The sequence below is a fragment of the Dendrobates tinctorius genome, unplaced genomic scaffold (genome assembly GCF_039654945.1).
Source record: "Dendrobates tinctorius isolate UK_male_01 unplaced genomic scaffold, ASM3965494v1 ptg000251l, whole genome shotgun sequence".
Classification (NCBI taxonomy): domain Eukaryota; kingdom Metazoa; phylum Chordata; class Amphibia; order Anura; family Dendrobatidae; genus Dendrobates; species Dendrobates tinctorius.
Genome location: NW_027361918.1, coordinates 10,109,734 through 10,128,892, shown reverse-complemented (window position 1 = coordinate 10,128,892; position 19,159 = coordinate 10,109,734). Strand labels below are relative to the sequence as shown.

At 51.8% G+C, this 19,159-nt stretch overlaps 1 protein-coding gene across 2 annotated transcripts; it reads left to right on the top strand.

The window, feature by feature from the left end:
- Nucleotides 1-3,665: 3,665 nt before the first annotated feature.
- LOC141065388 (uncharacterized) lies at nt 3,666-18,694 on the top strand. Of its 2 annotated transcripts, none has more exons than XM_073557855.1 (8): nt 3,666-4,339; nt 5,500-5,566; nt 5,640-5,766; nt 9,094-9,171; nt 9,289-9,390; nt 9,527-9,613; nt 16,308-16,451; nt 16,802-18,694. In XM_073557855.1, the coding sequence occupies exons 2-8, from the start codon at nt 5,513-5,515 to the stop codon at nt 17,896-17,898; spliced, it is 1,689 nt and encodes a 562-aa protein (XP_073413956.1). In that variant the 5' UTR covers nt 3,666-4,339; nt 5,500-5,512; the 3' UTR covers nt 17,899-18,694. The 2 variants fall into 2 exon arrangements, with proteins under 2 accessions (XP_073413956.1, XP_073413957.1); XM_073557856.1 differs by lacking the exon at nt 3,666-4,339 and adding an exon at nt 4,436-4,471.
- The last annotated feature ends 465 nt before the right edge of the window (nt 18,695-19,159 follow it).

The window sequence follows — 19,159 nt, the reverse complement described above, 5'->3', positions numbered from 1 at the left end:
ACGTGCTGCACATGGCCACCGGCCTTTCCGACAGGTCAGAGAGCCAGTCACGCTGTCCGAGGTCCTGTTTTACCACGTGTCAAGAATAACGGCGGAGCCGACCCTGGTGGACCCATCTAGGCTTGTAAACGTTCATCCATCAAGTCTCAAGCTCAAATTACAGTGCCTTGCAAAAGTATTCGGCCCCCTGGAACTTTTCAGCCTTTTCCCACATATCATGCTTCAAATATAAAGATACCAAATGTAATTTTTTGGTGAAGAATCAACAACGAGTGGAACACAATTGTGAAGATGAATGAAATTTATTGGTTATTTTAAATTTTTGTGGAAATTCAAAAACTGAAAAGTGGGGCGTGCAATATTATTCAGCCCCTTTACTTTCAGTGCAGCAAACTCACTCCAGAAGTTCATTGTGGATCTCTGAATGATCCAATGTCGTCCTAAATGACTAATGATGATAAATATAATCCACCTGTGTGTAATCAAGTCTCCGTATAAATGCACCTGCTCTGTGATAGTCTCAGGGTTCTGTCTGAAGCACAGAGAGAATCATGAAGACCAAGGAACACAACAGGCAGGTCCGTGATACTGTTGTGGAGAAGTTTAAAGCCGGATTTGGATACAAAATGATTTCCAAAACTTTAAGCATCCCAAGGAGCACTGTGCAAGCGATCATATTGAAATGGAAGGAGTATCATACCACTGCAAATCTACCAAGACCCGGCCGTCCCTCTAAACTTTCATCTCAAACAAGGAGAAGACTGATCAGAGATGAGGCCAATAGGCCCATGATCACTCTGGATGACCTGCAGAGATCTACAGCTGAGGTGGGACAGTCTGTCCATAGGACAACAATCAGTCGTACACTGCACAAATCTGGCCTTTATGGAAGAGTGGCAAGAAGAAAGCCATTTCTCAAACATATCCATGAAAAAATGTGAAATTTAAAGTTTGCAACAAGCCACCTGGGAGACACCAAACATGTGGAAGAAGGTGCTCTGGTCAGATGAAACCAAAATCGAACTTTTTGGCAACAATGCCAAACGATATGTTTGGCGTAAAGGCAACAGAGCTCATCACCCTGAACACACCATCCCCACTGTCAAACATGGTGGCGGCAGCATCATGGTTTGGACCTGCTTTTCTTCAGCAGGAACAGGGAAGAGGGTTAAAATTGATGGGAAGATGGATGGAGCCAAATACAGGACCATTCTTGAAGAAAACCTGTTGGAGTCTGCAAAAGACCTGAGACTGGGACGGAGATTTGTCTTCCAACAAGACAATGATCCCAAACATAAAGCAAAATCTACAATGGAATGGTTCACAAATAAACGTATCCAGGTGTTACAATGGCCAAGTCACAGTCCAGACCTGAATCCAACCGAGAATCTGTGGAAAGAGCTGAAAACTGCTGTTCACAAACGATCTCCATCCAACCTCACTGAGCTCGAGCTGTTTGCCAAGGAAGAGTGGGCGAGAATTTCAGTCTCTCGATGTACAAAACTGATAGAGACAAACCCCAAGCGACTGCAGCTGTAATCACAGCAAAAAGGTGGCGCAACAAAGTATTAAGTTATAGGGGCTGAATAATATTGCACGCCCCACTTTTCAGTTTTTCAATTTCCACAAAAATGTAAAATAACCAATAAATTTCATTCAACTTCACAATTGTGTCCCACTTGTTGTTGATTCTTCACCAAAAATTTACATTTGGTATCTTTATGTTTGAAGCACGATATGTGGGAAAAGGATGAAAAGTTCCAGGGGGGCTGAATACTTTCGCAAGGCACTGTAAATAAAGTAACCCCTGGGGTCTGTGCACACTGCACTGTGTCCTGTGTGACACTCTGCAGTCATATACAGGAAATTCTGAGGCCCGATGTCACACATGACATAGTACATCTTCTATAGCGCCATCATATTCTGCAGCGTTGTGCAGACATCGCTGTCCCTAGAGGGATTAGACCCCGGCTGCAGGAGAACAGTGCGGCCCTCTGGGAGAGCGCCCTCCCTTCCCCCTAGAGCCACTGTACACCGGGAGAGCGCCCTCCCTTCCCCCTAGAGCCACTATACACCGGAAGAGCGCCCTCCCTTCCCCTAGAGCCACTGTACACCGGGAGAGCGCCCTCCCTTCCCCCTAGAGCCACTGTACACCGGGAGAGCGCCCTCCCTTCCCCTAGAGCCACTGTACACCGGGAGAGCGCCCTCCCTGCCCCTAGAGCCACTGTACACCGGGAGAGCGCCCTCCCTTCCTCTAGAGCCACTGTACACCGGGAGAGCGCCCTCCCTTCCCCTAGAGCCACTGTACACCGGGAGAGCGCCCTCCCTTCCCCTAGAGCCACTGTACACCGGGAGAGCGCCCTCCCTTCCTCTAGAGCCACTGTACACCGGGAGAGCGCCCTCCCTTCCCCTAGAGCCACTGTACACCGGGAGAGCGCCCTCCCTTCCCCTAGAGCCACTGTACACCGGGAGAGCGCCCTCCCTTCCTCTAGAGCCACTGTACACCGGGAGAGCGCCCTCCCTTCCCCTAGAGCCACTGTACACCGGGAGAGCGCCCTCCCTTCCCCTAGAGCCACTGTACACCGGGAGAGCGCCCTCCCTTCCCCTAGAGCCACTGTACACCGGGAGAGCGCCCTCCCTTCCCCTAGAGCCACTGTACACCGGGAGAGCGCCCTCCCTTCCCCCTAGAGCCACTGTACACCGGGAGAGCGCCCTCCCTTCCTCTAGAGCCACTGTACACCGGGAGAGCGCCCTCCCTTCCCCTAGAGCCACTGTACACCGGGAGAGCGCCCTCCCTTCCCCCTAGAGCCACTGTACACCGGGAGAGCGCCCTCCCTTCCCCTAGAGCCACTGTACACCGGAAGAGCGCCCTCCCTTCCCCTAGAGCCACTGTACACCGGGAGAGCGCCTTCCCTCCCCCTAGAGCCACTGTACACCGGGAGAGCGCCCTCCCTTCCCCCTAGAGCCACTGTACACCGGGAGAGCGCCCTCCCTTCCCCCTAGAGCCACTGTACACCGGGAGAGCGCCCTCCCTTCCCCCTAGAGCCACTGTACACCGGGAGAGCGCCTTCCCTCCCCCTAGAGCTCCTGCACCTTGGCGTCATCCGTGCGCGCCAACGCTGCGGAGGAATCTCGTAGGCGTCATCCGTGCGCGCTGATGCGGAGGAATCTCGTAGGTGTCATCCGTGCGCGCCAACGCTGCGGAGGAATCTCGTAGGCGTCATCCGTGCGCGCTGATGCGGAGGAATCTCGTAGGTGTCATCCATGCGCGCCAACGCTGCGGAGGAATCTCGTAGGCGTCATCCGTGCGCGCTGATGCGGAGGAATCTCGTAGGTGTCATCCATGCGCGCCAACGCTGCGGAGGAATCTCGTAGGCGTCATCCGTGCGCGCTGACGCTGCGGAGGAATCTCGTAGGCGTCATCCGTGCGCGCCGACGCTGCGGAGGAATCTCGTAGGCGTCATCCGTGCGCGCCGACGCTGCGGAGGAATCTCGTAGGCGTCATCCGTGCGCGCCGACGCTGCGGAGGAATCTCGTAGGCGTCATCCGTGCGCGCCGACGCTGCGGAGGAATCTCGTAGGCGTCATCCGTGCGCGCCGACGCTGCGGAGGAATCTCGTAGGCGTCATCCGTGTGCGCCGACGCTGCGGAGGAATCTCGTAGGCGTCATCCGTGCGCGCCGACGCTGCGGAGGAATCTCGTAGGCGTCATCCGTGCGCGCCGACGCTGCGGAGGAATCTCGTAGGCGTCATCCGTGCGCGCCGACGCTGCGGAGGAATCTCATAAACGTGAGGCGCGAACCTGAGGCGCCGTCCGGACGACGATCACGGCGTAGAGCCAGAGCCTCGAGGACAGGACGAATCGTGACAAGCTGCAGGGAAAGGGTTAAACAGGGCGAAATATCGGAATAACCGAAGTGTGAAAGTCTCGACAGCATAAGGCGCTGTTCACACTGCACACCTGACACAACCATCCACCGTGACGGCCTGAGGAGGGCGCTGTCCTCATACACCCTCCTGCTGACAGCGCGCCGGGCTGCGCACACACTGCCCTACAGACTGCACCGACAACACGCGGCGGCCGCCCGGGGGACTGAACCGCTGCCGGCAGGATAAGGTATGGGCGGGGTTTACACAGACCACGCCCCACACCCTGCAGACATTGAGGGCAGTCACGTGATCTACGAACAGCTTCTTATCATCAGTGCGCAGGCGCCGAGTGATCTGGCATTTCCGCTTCCGAGTTTATGTGAACGAGAACAAGAGCTGGAGCCCAAGCGGCCGGATGAGAGCTCAGAGGGGAGACCGGAGGAGGGGAGAGGAGACCCGGGGGACGGCCCGGTATGGGGAGAGGAGACCCCGGGGGGCGGCCCGGTATAGAGAGAGGAGACCCCGGGGGACGGCCCGGTATGGGGAGAGGAGACCCCGGGGGGCGGCCCGGTATAGAGAGAGGAGACCCCGGGGGACGGCCCGGTATGGGGAGAGGAGACCCCGGGGGGCGGCCCGGTATAGAGAGAGGAGACCCCGGGGGGTGGCCCTTTGCAGGAGGAGGGGGGAGACCCCGGGGGGTGGCCCTTTGCAGGGGGAGGGGGGAGACCCCGGGGGGTGGCCCTTTGCAGGGGGAGACCCCGGGGGGTGGCCCTTTGCAGGGGGAGGGGGGAGACCCCGGGGGGTGGCCCTTTGCAGGGGGAGACCCCGGGGGGTGGCCCTTTGTAGGGGGAGAGGGGAGACCCCGGGGGGTGGCCCTTTGTAGGGGGAGAGGGGAGACCCCGGGGGGTGGCCCTTTGTAGGGGGAGAGGGGAGACCCCGGGGGGTGGCCCTTTGCAGGGGGAGGGGGGAGACCCCGGGGGGTGGCCCTTTGTAGGGGGGAGACCCCGGGGGGTGGCCCTTTGTAGGGGGAGAGGGGAGACCCCGGGGGGTGGCCCTTTGTAGGGGGAGAGGGGAGACCCCGGGGGGTGGCCCTTTGTAGGGGGGAGACCCCGGGGGGTGGCCCTTTGTAGGGGGAGAGGGGAGACCCCGGGGGGTGGCCCTTTGTAGGGGGAGAGGGGAGACCCCGGGGGGTGGCCCTTTGTAGGGGGGAGACCCCGGGGGGCGGCCCTTTGCAGGGGGAGGGGGGAGACCCCGGGGGGTGGCCCTTTGTAGGGGGAGAGGGGAGACCCCAGGGGGTGGCCCTTTGCAGGGGGAGGGGGGAGACCCCGGGGGTTGGCCCTTTGTAGGGGGGAGACCCCGGGGGGTGGCCCTTTGCAGGGGGGAGACCCCGGGGGGTGGCCCTTTGCAGGGGGGAGACCCCGGGGGGTGGCCCTTTGCAGGGGGGAGACCCCGGGGGGCAGCCCTTTGCAGGGGGAGGGGGGAGACCCCGGGGGGCGGCCCTTTGCAGGGGGAGGGGGGAGACCCCGGGGGGCGGCCCTTTGCAGGGGGAGGGGGGAGACCCCGGGGGGCGGCCCTTTGCAGGGGGAGGGGGGCGGCTTCTTATAGGAGGTGACATTCTAATCTATTCACAGATGACTCCGGACGATGATGGAGACGTTTCCGGAGAAGAGGACATGTGACTCGCTCTCTGCCATGGTGGTAATGGAGGATGAGTATTCTGTGACTTGTGGTTCCTCGTCTACCTGCGTTTCATCTTTTCTGGTCTCTTCAGGTGACTGTGACATTTCACGACGTGGCCGCTTGCTTTGAGGAGGAGGATTGGGACGTGATGGAGGAGTGGCAGCGAGAACTGTACAGGAACGCCATGAAGGAGATCCACCGCGTCCTGCAGGATCTGGGTGAGGCCGACAGCTCCCTCTTTGGAGGCTACCGAGCACTGCTGTCGGGGGAGCTATTGAGGGAGGGCTAAATTAACCCTTCATGGTTGAGCCAGTGATGTCCTAATTAATCCACAGAGTGTTGCTAGCAACTCCAATGACCACACGGAGACTGGGGTCTCTGTACGGGAGGATCGAGACAGATCACCAGTCCCCTTTATTTTAGTCACTACTTTTATAATCTTTTGCTTAATTATGCAAAGTTCTCAACTACCAATAGCATCATTTCACTTTATAAGCCAATAATATTGCAAGAAAACCGGAAACTTCATATATGTCTCTATCCGAACAGCATGGAAAGTAGTATAATGGCATATTCTTCATATTCTTCAGAGTTCTACACCCCCGGTTCCCTTATCTTGCACCTGATGGGAACAGTCTGGTTTCATGACAGTTTGAACTTTTACCCAATTACAAAATTTATCTTACAGCAACAAAAACAGAGAAACGAAACCTTCAGGAAAAATGGAGAAGTGAAACTTCAGCTCTGATTTTAGTATTAACCCTTCACACTGCACCCCCTTGACCGCACAGCTCCTGCTGTCCCTGTTGTTTTACTCCTGTTTCTTCAAGTGTTATCCTCTAGTCACACCCAGAGCTGCACACACAGTGTCTGTTCTTCAGTCACGTAAACAGCTGCAGGTTAAGTTCATTTCTTAGTAGCTCCAGAAGGAAGGTGCAGTAGTCGGCTCTGCCCTGTGTCGCGGGCAACTGCCTGAAGATCTGAGCACGGAGGATTCAGGGCCTCCGGCGATTGAGGCAGGGATCCAACAAGGAGTTCACAGGCGTGATGGACTGTCACCTACTGAGTGTCTGGGATACTCTTTCACCATGGTGTAACCAAGAATGCCTTCCCCCTCCCCCCTTATACCTATGTCTGAGCCTCCTGATCTCAGTCAAAGTAGAAAAATGTTGGTAAAATCCTAATGAGGAAAAACCCACAAAACTGATCCTAGACCAATAGCGACTGTGTGTATAATATATATACATACACCTATAAATACACACACCCACTTGGCTGAAAGTGATGTCACCCTTGAAATTGTTCCAGAAAATGCAGCATTTCTCCCAGAACATTATCACAATTCCCCGTGTTTTGTTATGCTCGCGTTTATTTCCTTTGTGTATTTTGGAACAATGCAAAATAAACAGGGGAAAAAAAAGGGCAAATTAGACAAAATTTCACACAAAACCCCAAAAATGAGCCGGACAAAAAATTGTTGGCACCCTTCCAAAATTTTGGGTAAACAACTTTGTTTCCAGCCTTTGATGCTCATTCACACTCACCTGTGGCAAGTAACAGGTGTGAGCAATATGAAAATCACACCTGAAACCAGATAAAAAAAAAAAAAAAAGCAAGAATTTGACTCACTCTTTGTATTGTGTGTCTGTGTGTGCCACACTAGGCATGGAGAACAGAAAGAGGAGAAGAGGACTGGAGAACCACAATTCTTGGAACAATATCAACAATCTCAAGGTTACAAGTCCATCTCCTGAGATCTTGATGTTCCTTTGTCCATAGTGAGCAACATAATCAAGAAGTTTGCAGTCCATAATTGATGATGGGCTGTAACGCAGGACGGTAGCTAAGCCCCAATCAAGGTGCAGATAAATCCAAGCTCGGGGTGCCTCAGTGTCTGCACGAATTATCCCTCCACATGTGAATGAGATGAAACTCTGTGGCAGGAGACCCCGGAGGACCCCATTGCTGACACAGAGATAAAAACAGCTTGACTGCAATATGCCAAAATGTACGTGGGTAAGACCAAATCCTTCAGGGAATGCGTCTTGTGGACAGATGAGACCAAGATGGAGCCTTTTGGTGAAGCACATCATTCTACTGATTAGAGAAAATGGACTGAGTACTACAAAGAAAAGAACACAGTACCTACGGTCAGGTATGATGGAGTGACACAGATATAATGGGTTTTTTTTTTTTTTTTTCCTGTCTCTGGCACTGTGTGCCTTCACTATGTGCAAGGCGTCATGAAATCTGAAGATTACCAAAGGATTTTGGATCACAATGTAGTGACCAGTGTCAGAAAGCTGAGTGTGTCCCAGATCATGGGTCTTCAAGCAGGACAATGACCCCAAACACACTTCAAGAAGCCCCCAGAAATGGATGGAAACAATCGCTGGAGAGCTCTGAAGTGGCAGCACTGAGTCAGGTTCTAAATCCCAGTGATCACCTGTGGAGAGATCTTAAAATTGGTGTTGTGAGAAGGCGAAATACGAGGCCAGGAGCAGATTGTAAGAAGAGACGTCCAAGATCCCGGCTGAGAGGAGCAAGAAGCTTGTGGATGGTAATGGGAAGCGATGGATTGTAGTTATTTATTCAAAAGGGGGCGACCAAGTATTAAGGAGGGTGCCAACAATTCTGTCCCACCAATTTTTGGGGTTTTGTGTGAAATTATGTCCAATTTGCCTTTTTTTGTGTTTTTCCAATAGGTAAAAAGAAAATAAACCGGTGTATAAAAAAAAAAAACGGGGAATTGTGATAGCATCACTGAAATAGTTACAGAGCAGTAAGACACTTGGCCATGACTGTAGTAGGGGGGGTGTGTATATATATATATATATATATATATATATATATATATATATATATGTGATGCCCGTGTTACTTCCACACACATTCCTCACCGCTGAGCATTCTGCGCACAGATGAGACGTGTCGGCGGTGTCCGTGTTGTCCGCAGTCTCTTGCCCTGCACGGATCGTGTCCGCCTTCGTATTCCCTGCATATACAGGAGCATTTAATCTTTTATGACTTTAGCCTCCAGTTCACACAGCACAATCAGTTTTTGGAAAACCCACGGTGATCTGAAGCTGCTGTGATGCTTTTCATGGACGATTGGTTCTCAGTCCGGTTGTGTCCATGCCTCATGTTCTGCCTCTTCCATGTAGAAGGGTCGCGGCTTTTTTCCTATTGTCACATGTTAAGTTGAATTTACCACTTTGGAACTCCAGTCACATCCAGAGCTGCAGACTGTTGTTTCCACCAGTGACAGTTCTAGCTATGGTCCCAGCTTTTTCTGACATTCTGTAGGTGACGAGAGAAGAAGTCCCATCTAGAGTAGCAAGTAGATCCCACTGGTTACACCCACAGCTGCGTTCACGACTTATTCTGCCGTCCCATCGATGACTGCATTGTGGCTTAGACTCTAGTGACATCCCGATCTGCGTCCAGTCATTATTCACATCCAAGGCTGCATGGAATTCTCACGTCTTATACTCTAGTTACATCCAGAGCTCCGTCCGCAGCCTCATGTTCCTTCCTGCTTCCAGGTTACAGGATCCTGAACCCAAATCTGCTGGTGAAGATCGAGAAGTCCGGAGATCGTGAGCGCGGCAAGTCGTCAACAAGTGAGTGCGAGCCGTATCGGCGCACGGTCAGTGTATAGTGCTCGGTGGTGGAGACATTGTGGACATCGTGGCTGCCGCGGCTGTGTGACCTCTTCATGTCTCGTGTCGCACTCACAGGTGCTGGCGTCCTCATCCCGGACATACTGTTAAAAATACAACGCCATGACCTTGAGGAAATCGTCCCGGGAAAAGAGGCGTCAAGGGGACAACCTATCCGAGGTCAGGTCCATATGTGCGGCTCGTGTGACCGTTTTCTCATAATCGGGCTCAGCGGGTGATGTGGGCTTGAGGAGCTAGCTTTAGGATGGCACAGCGACTGTTCTGTTGTGTCGTCTGACCCGACGGTATCTTGCAGGAAGTCGAGCACGAAAACTGGAACGTCCGATGAAAGTCAAACAGGAGAATGACGTGTATCACTCCGAGACGGACTCCAGGGATCAAGGTGAGCAGTGTCCCTGGTCTCCAGTCCTTTGGTGTCTAACTGGTCTTCTGCCCCTATTACTTCTCTCCCTACTTCATGGTGGTCACCTGACCCATTCCCTCCCTGCATCGTGGTGGTCCATCGAGTTCAACCTTTCTACACCAATTATACATGTTGTCTCTAAATTATTCATAACCCACAATGTTCTGTGGAAATCCTCTAGTGCTCGTATAAAGGCTGTTATAGTGTCGGCCATTACTACCTCCTGTGGTCGGCCTTCACAGTCTGACTGCATGGTCTTTGGAAGGAAGTCGTCCTGTGCCGTCCATTGTGCTGACCACACATAGTTATACATTAAAAAAAAGTCTCAGAAGAGATCTCATTTCTAAACTAAACAAGCCCAACTTTTCCCACATCTCATCATAGAAGATGCCTTCCATCCCGTGTAATATAGGCGAGGCCTCCATCCTGTGTAATATAGGAGAGGCCCTCCGTCCCTTGTAATATAGGAGAGGCCCTCCGTCCCGTGTAATATAGGAGAGGCCCTCCGTCCCGTGTAATATAGGAGAGGCCCTCCGTCCCGTGTAATATAGGAGAGGCCCTCCGTCCCGTGTAATATAGGAGAGGCCCTCCGTCCCGTGTAATATATGAGAGGCCCTCCGTCCCGTGTAATATAGGAGAGGCCCTCCGTCCCGTGTAATATAGGAGAGGCCTTCCATCCTGTGTAATATAGGAGAGGCCTTCCATCCTGTGTAATATAGGAGAGGCCTCCATCCTGTGTAATATAGGAGAGGCCCTCCGTCCCTTGTAATATAGGAGAGGCCTTCCATCCTGTGTAATATAGGTGAGGCCTCCGTCCCGTGTAATAATCTAGTTGCCGCCTTTGAACTGTCTCTAACTTCTGAATATCCTTATTAAAACAGGGAGCCAAAAACTGGATCCCATATTCTAGATGTGGCCTCACCAGTGATTTATGAAGGGGTAACAATACATTGGGATCGCAGGATTTTATCTCTTATACACCCTAAAATCTTGTTTGCTTTTGCGGCTGCTGCCTGACATTGAGCACTGCTGCTCAGCTTACTTGTAATGAGAATCCCTCGTCCTTCTCCTGTTCTGTAGTCCTGAGTATTCTCCCGTCTAATGTATATGCAGCTGTTGGATTACTCCGTTCTCGGTGCATTACTCTACACTTATCTACATTAATCTCATTTGCCAGGGTTCACCCATACAGGCATCTTATCTGGATCATATTGTAATGTTGGGGTCAGATTTTAGTATCCTACATAGTTTGGTGTCGTTAGCAAAGAATAGGACTGACGCTTTACTCTCAAACCCATCCACACAGTCATTAATAAAGAGATTAAAAAGAATCAGTCCCTGTACCGATACCTGTGGTCCCCACTGCTCCCAGTACAGATCCTTGCCGTCCCCACTGCTCCCAGTACAGATCCTTGCCGTCCCCACTGCTCCCAGTACAGATCCTTGCCGTCCCCACTGCTCTCGATTCAGATTAGTCACGGGTTTACCACTACAGAGATGTCAGAAGACCACAGCGTCTTATTTCTCCTACTCTTGCACTGATTAGAAGCACTTCACCTTCATATTAAATGGTGCTGGTTTCTTCTAGCAGTGCAGGGGTTAATCTGCTCAGTTTTGAACTCCTGGAAGCTTTCCTTCATTAAGGTTCTCAGCTGTGCACTGTTAGCCACTACCATCTCCTATATAATCTGGGCCCTGCCTACACTCATTGTCAGAGATAGATTATGCTGCAAGGTTTAGGAGATGGTGGTTTGTGATGGTTGTTTTGAGAAGGCGTTTGGATTTATCTGAGACTGTTGCACGGTTTTGTGTGCTGATCCCCATCCTTCTCCTCCTACTTCTGGTTTTTCCCAATCCACCACTCCCCAGCATTTACCTCTGTTGTGTGTGTGTGTGTGTATATTTGTATGATTGGTATTTTCCTTTATCCCTGCTCATATTACCTTGTTAGTCTGGTTGGTATTCCCCACTTCCCTTGGTGAGGGAAGGGAACAGACTGAGGGTGGGTTCAGGAATGAAGACAAGGTACGTGGCCCCAGCATCTTCACCATCAGAAGTAATCTGGGGAACAGGGTGAGCTGGGGTGCCCCTAGCGGTAGGAACAGGGAATGGAGCCCTTGGTCCCGGAATACCTGACAACAGTCATGACGAGATCCCTGCGGTCCCCACTGTTCCCGGTACAGATTCCCTGCGGTTCCCACTGCAGACTATATCCCATTTACAGAACGTACCATTTATAACGACTTTGTTTCCTGTCATTTTGCCAGATCCTTACCCATCTACATATAGTTTCTCCCAGTTCTTGCTTCTGGAGCTTCACTATAAGGCTGTTATGTGGTACAGGATCAGATGCCTTTATAAAGTCAAGATAAATCACATCAGCTGCATTACCAGCATCCAGATCTCCGCTGACCTCATAGAAACACAACACGTTGTCAGACATGACTTATCCTTCATGAATCCGTGCTGGTTGTCAGTTGTCCTCTGTATATATCTCTGCATGTCATTTCTTATACTGCCCTCATATATGTCACACTACTGATGTCAGGCTTACCGGACATTAGTTGCCTGGACCCACCTTCTTGCCTTTCTTAAATAGCAGTACCACGTGAGCCATCCTCCAGTCCTATAGCACCACCCCTGTTACAAGAGAATCTAAGAATGTGAGATACAGCGGTCTGTCAATTACTGATCTCAGCTCCCTGAGTATCCGTGATGAATGCCATCTGGGCCGGGGGATTTGTCATTGTTTACTTTGCTCAGAGGCGGGCGTACTTTTTCTTCTGTTAGAACTAGTTCTATCAGGTGGTGAGGTCAGGTCATTGGTGAACACGGATGATATGCCTGTATAACATCTTAGCCTTTTCTTTGTCCTCTATAATTGTCCTATTAGTCTTTTAACCCCTTCACCCTGAAGTCTGTGTTCACCTTCCTGACCGGGCCAATTTTTACAATTTTGACCACTTTTCACTTCGAGATCATAACTCTGGAACGGTTTCATGGATTCCATTGATTCTGAGATTTGTTTTCTCATGACATATTGTACTTATATGTTAGTGGTAAGGTGTGTTTCACACTTCCGTTTTTTTACGTCAGTCAAAATCCGCCAGTTTGTGGAAAAAAAAAACGGATCCACCCCTTTTTTTGGCGGATCCGCTTTTTTCCCTCATAGACTTGCATTAGTGGTGGATGTTGACTGACGGTCGTCCGTTGGATCCGTTTTTTTTCACGAATCCGTGAAAATTTTAGCGGTTCCCGGGCGGACTAGATGGACCCTGAAACGTTTCTTTGGATTGACGGTCTGCTATTTTGAAGTGTACATGCCCGGATACTCGAAATCTATATGACAGAAAATACCCAAAGATGACACCATTCTAAAAACTGCACCCCTCAAGGTGCTCAAAACCAGATTCAAGAAGTTTATTAACCCTTCAGGGGCTTCACAGGAATTTTTGGAATGTGAAAACACGCACAAAAAAAAAATTTACTTTTCTTTCACAAAATAGTAGCAGGAGAAAATGGACCATACGTTTTGTTTTGTAACTTCTCCTGAGTACGCTGATACCCAATATGTCGGGGAATACTACTGTTTGAGAGAACGGCAGGGCTCGGAAGGGACGGAGCGTCATTTCACTTTTTGAATGTAAAATTTGCTGGCATAAATAGCGGACACCATGTCGCGTTTGCAAAGCCCCTGATGTGCCTAAACAGTGGAAAACCCCCACAAGTGACCCTATTTTGGAAACTAGACCCCCATGGAACTTCTAAAAGTGTATTGAGCACCTTGAACCCCCAAGTGCTAAACAGAAGTTAGTGCACCTGTTTTGGCTGTTATAATAAGATGCGCCGCTGCCTTTCAGGGCTTATCTTACATTCTAAAATGCTGTAGATAAACCCCCAATCCGACCTGCAAGATGAGAAGTGTTTTATTATACTCACCCGGGGGCGGTCCGATGGGTGTCGCAGGTCCTGGTCCGGCACCTCCCATCTTCTTGTGACGCTGTCCTCCTGCTTGCATTGTCACTCCCCGCTCCTGCGCAGGAATACTTTCCTGCCCTGTTGAGGGCAGAGCAAAGTACAGCAGTGCGCAGGCGCTGGGCTTCTCTGCCCTTTCCTGGCACCTGCGCACTGCAGTACTTTGCTCTGCCCTCAACAGGGCAGAGAAGTATTCCTGCGCAGGAGCGGGCAGTGACAATGCAAGCAGGAGGACGGCGTCACAAGAAGATGTTAAAGATAAGTACGCAGGCTGCATACAGAGGTGTGACAGTGGGCGGAGCTTCACGGAGGAACTACGCAGCCTTGCCGAACCCTTGTGTGAAACTAGCCTAAGTGCTCAGCATAGAGCGCAGGATAAATATACGCTGAGCATCACTGCGATCTTTGGGAGGCAGAATGAAAAAATCAACAGCATGTGAAGAATTTGTATTGTTTGTTTGTTTTACGTGTTCCTTGTGCGGTATAAGTGATTAGGTGACTTTATTTTTCTGGTCGGTGGGTTTACAGCGATACCAGATTTATATCGGGTTTTTATGTTTGGCAGCTGTCACACACTAAAAGACTCTTTTTATTGCAAAAAATAGTTTTTGCATCACCACATTTTGAGAGCTATAATTTTTCCATATTTCGGCTAACAGTCATGTGAGGTCTTATTTTTTTGCGGGACGAGCTGACGTTTTTATTAGTACCATTTTCGGGCACATGCCGCTTTTTGATCGCCTTCTATTCCAATTTTGGGAGACAGAATGAACAAAAACCAGCAATTCAGGAATTGCTTTTTTTTTTTTTTTTTTTTTTTTCTTTCTTTCTTACCGTTCCATGTGTGGTAAAATTGGTAAGGCAGCTTATTTCTTGATTTCCGTACGATTTTTACATTGTCCCAGGCTGGGACATGACTGTATAGTGTCAGATCGCTGATCTGATGCTGCACTGCGGAGTATCCGAGAAGCATCGGACAGGCAGGGAAGGAGGCATCAGATGCTGCTCCTCAGCAGGCTCTCACAAACCACCTTACCTGCATGACCCCAAAGGACCTCGCAACCATCTTGCGGCCGGGTGTCTCCATAGAGACCATCAGAACTCGATCGCATTGCATTGTCCTGATGGAAGCACGCAGGGAATGAGTTCCCTACATGATTCTCCTGTCGCTGTCAATACTGTCTCTTGTGACCCATTCCCTCCCTATATGTTGGTGGTCCCTTTCCCCACATTCTTACATAGCAGCGGTCACCCACAAACGATCACTCCTTGATTGCAGTTCCACAAGGGCAGACCCAGAGTTGTTTGATGATGCCTTACACTATTACGGTGTGCGTGCGGGACTGTGGTCTAGTTGCTCTCTGTGTAGTGCGGGACTGTGGTCCAGTTGCTCTCTGTGTAGTGCGGGACTGTGGTCCAGTTGCTCTCTGTGTAGTGCGGGACTGTGGTCCAGTTGCTCTCTTGTGTAGTGCGGGACTGTGGTCTAGTTGCTCTCTGTGTGTAGTGCGGGACTGTGGTCTAGTTGCTCTCTGTGTGTAGTGCGGTACTGTGGTCTAGTTGCTCTCTGTGTGTAGTGCGGGACTGTGGTCTAGTTGCTGTGTGTAGTGCGGGACTGTGGTCCAGTTGCTCTCTGTGTGTAGTGCGGGACTGTGGTCCAGTTGCTCTGTGTAGTGCGGGACTGTGGTCCAGTTGCTCTCTGTGTAGTGCGGGACTGTGGTCCAGTTGCTCTGTGTGTAGTGCGGGACTGTGGTCCAGTTGCTCTGTGTGTAGTGCGGGACTGTGGTCCAGTTGCTCTGTGTGTAGTGCGGGACTGTGGTCCAGTTGCTCTGTGTGTAGTGCGGGACTGTGGTCCAGTTGCTCTGTGTGTAGTGCGGGACTGTGGTCCAGTTGCTCTGTGTGTAGTGCGGGACTGTGGTCCAGTTGCTCTGTGTGTAGTGCGGGACTGTGGTCCAGTTGCTCTGTGTGTAGTGCGGGACTGTGGTCCAGTTGCTCTGTGTGTAGTGCGGGACTGTGGTCCAGTTGCTCTGTGTGTAGTGCGGGACTGTGGTCCAGTTGCTCTGTGTGTAGTGCGGGACTGTGGTCTAGTTGCTCTCTGTGTGTAGTGCGGGACTGTGGTCTAGTTGCTCTCTGTGTGTAGTGCGGGACTGTGGTCTAGTTGCTCTCTGTGTGTAGTGCGGGACTGTGGTCCAGTTGCTCTCTGTGTGTAGTGCGGGACTGTGGTCCAGTTGCTCTGTGTGTAGTGCGGGACTGTGGTCCAGTTGCTCTGTGTGTAGTGCGGGACTGTGGTCCAGTTGCTCTGTGTGTAGTGCGGGACTGTGGTCCAGTTGCTCTGTGTGTAGTGCGGGACTGTGGTCCAGTTGCTCTGTGTGTAGTGCGGGACTGTGGTCCAGTTGCTCTGTGTGTAGTGCGGGACTGTGGTCCAGTTGCTCTGTGTGTAGTGCGGGACTGTGGTCCAGTTGCTCTGTGTGTAGTGCGGGACTGTGGTCCAGTTGCTCTGTGTGTAGTGCGGGACTGTGGTCCAGTTGCTCTGTGTGTAGTGCGGGACTGTGGTCCAGTTGCTCTGTGTGTAGTGCGGGACTGTGGTCTAGTTGCTCTCTGTGTGTAGTGCGGGACTGTGGTCTAGTTGCTCTGTGTGTAGCTTGTGCCTGAGCGCTTTACTTGTCCTTTGCATGAACCGTCTTCTGCTTTCTGTTATCAGCCACATCACCGGCTCCTGACGATCTCGTGGCTGTCGTGAAACAGGAGGACGTAGAGGATGAGCAGCACATAGACGCAGCAGCGCAGAACCCAGAGACCGGGCGCCTGTCCCAAGATGACACGGAGCTTCCTGATCCTGCCCCGCGTGAGTGACGTCATCAGTAACACATCAGCTTTGTCGGGGGGGGGGGGGGGGTGGAGAATCATGTGACTCGTGGCAGCTGACATCACACAACACTTTTTCCAACCAGCAGGGACGGAAGGGAAATTTCAGTTTGCATAAAGAAAACAGAATTTTGATTGCAGCTCTGGATGTAACTAGAGTATGACTGGAAAAGCTGCTTGGTGTGTAATTAGGAGCGAAGCTCTGGATGTGCCTGCAGCAGAACAATAGTGCCACAGTTCTGTATATACTTTAGAGCTGCAGGGGCTTTTAGTATGAAGATGTCAGAGGCTTTACCTTTTGTAATACCCCTTTGCCTTTTTTGCCTCCAGGGTTGACCCGGGACAGGTTGACTGAGGATCAGACCCCCAGAGACCCCACAAAGCTGCTCTGCTCCACCCCTTCGATCAGCCCCAATGGTGACGACGCCTTTCTCTTCTCCGCCACGACTCTGAACAGGCCCCAGGAATACTCTCTAGAGAAAGCCCTGGAGTTTGAGAAGTATCTGAGCAGCCTGACGCACCCTGCCCTCCTGATGAGGGAGCGGCCGGCGCGCAGCGAGTTCGACCGTGGCTTCTACGAGAACTACAGCATCCACAGCAAGCAGCGACTGATGCTGATGGGGGAGAAGCGTTACCGCTGCACTGAGTGTGGCAAGGGCTTCACCAGGAACTCCCACTTAAAGGCGCATCGCCGGATCCACACCGGGGAGCGCCCCTTTAAGTGCTCAGAGTGCAGCAAAAGCTTCAGCGAGAACTCCCACCTCACCGTTCACCTTCGCGTTCACTCTGGCGAGAAGCGTTACAAGTGCGGCATGTGTGAGAAGAGCTTCAGTGAGAACTCCAACCTCATCGTCCACCAGAGGATCCACACAGGGGAGAAACCCTACAAGTGCCCGGAGTGCGACCTGTGCTTCAGCCAGCACTCCAGCCTGGTGCGGCACCGGCGCAAGCACTCGGGGGCACGACCCTACCATTGTGCGCACTGCGAAAAGACATTCAGCCAGAAAGGTCACCTCAGCAACCACATCCGCACGCACACGGGCGAGCGCCCCTACAAGTGCTCAGAGTGCGGGAAGTCCTTCAGCGAACATTCCCACCTAACGGGCCACCAGAAAATTCACACGGGGGAGAAACCGTACACCTGCGACGTATGCCACAAGGGATTCAGCAAGATCTCCAACCTGAAGGCCCACCAGCAGATCCATACTGGCTTCCGGCCCTACATCTGCTCCCAGTGCGGAAAAAGCTTTACCCAGCACTCTACCCTGGTGCGACACCAGAGGGTCCACGCCGGAAAGCTGGACTCATTCTGGAGGAAACTATATGAGGTCGAGGTCTCACAGAACATCTCCTGGAAGGAGGCACTCAGCCCTGGGGAGCGAGAAACTGGGGAAGAACTCACCTGTCCCTCCAGTCAGCAAAGCTGACTTCCCAGAGCTCATGGCTTAGGAATGTGGCTACTGTCGCCTTACTTTCCCAGACCCCTGAAAGCCATGTATACAGTGATCTGGAGCTAAGGAAATAACATGGCTGCTGCTAATAGAAGTTCTCTAATGATCATCTTTATCTTTCCCAGGATCCTGTTTGGTGATGGAGGGGCGTCCTGCTGTATTTGAAGTGAAATGTGTCATTGAGAAAGCTGGGGGACACTCAGTATGTCTGCCACTTTCTCAGACCCCTGAATGTATTGATACATATCAAGTCCAATATGTTCAGGAAAGTGGGATGATGACTCTCGGCCTCACTGCTCGTCACCCAACTTTCTCAGGTCCAATGGCCCCTCCAGGCTTTGTAATTCCAGGACGGGATCTGTAAATGTGAATGTCGCCTTTTCCTATTTATTTCAGGCTTGTTTTCGCGTTGTGTTATAATTTGTTATTACCTCCACACGTCTGTGGTGGCGACTCAGCCGACACTCGGGAGTATTGGAAGAAAAGCGATCACTGTGGCCAGGATCCAGGTAGATCCGGCCGGCCACGGGACTGTCCACCCTTCACGTACCCGTGTCTGGATTTTCTGAAATGATTTTGATTTGTGCGGGGGAGGGGCGCTCTATGGAGGCGTCATCCTGTCTGTGCCACGAATGTACGTAGGACACTACAGAGGCCTTGTGCAGGCAGCTGGTATGACGCCTCCGCGATCAGTGACTGTTCTGCCTCCGTGATGGTGGCCATAATCTCGTGTCACCTCTGAATGCTACACATAAAAGCAGAGCCGTCCTCTTGTATGCCTCTTTTATGGACACTGCGGTACTCACCTGATCCAGGAGGTTAGGAGTCATCTCCACCAGCGTCCCGCCGTCTTCTCTTTAGCCCCCTGCTTTAACCATTGGTGGTCTGTGATTCCAGGTGAACTGATGTCTGTACACAGCGGCTTGTGGTTCTGAGGAGATTATCAAGGCATGTCACACACACCGTCCATGATCGCATACACCGTGTATCACACACATCACTGCCGCCCTCCGCTGTCACACACCGTGTAACACACATCACTGCTGCCCTCCTGTCACACACACCGTGTATCACACACATCACTGCTGCCCTCCTGTCACACACACCGTCCATGATCGCATACACCGTGTATCACACACATCACTGCTGCCCTCCTGTCACACACACCGTCCATGATCGCATACACCGTGTATCACACACATCACTGCTGCCCTCCACTGTCACACACCGTGTAACA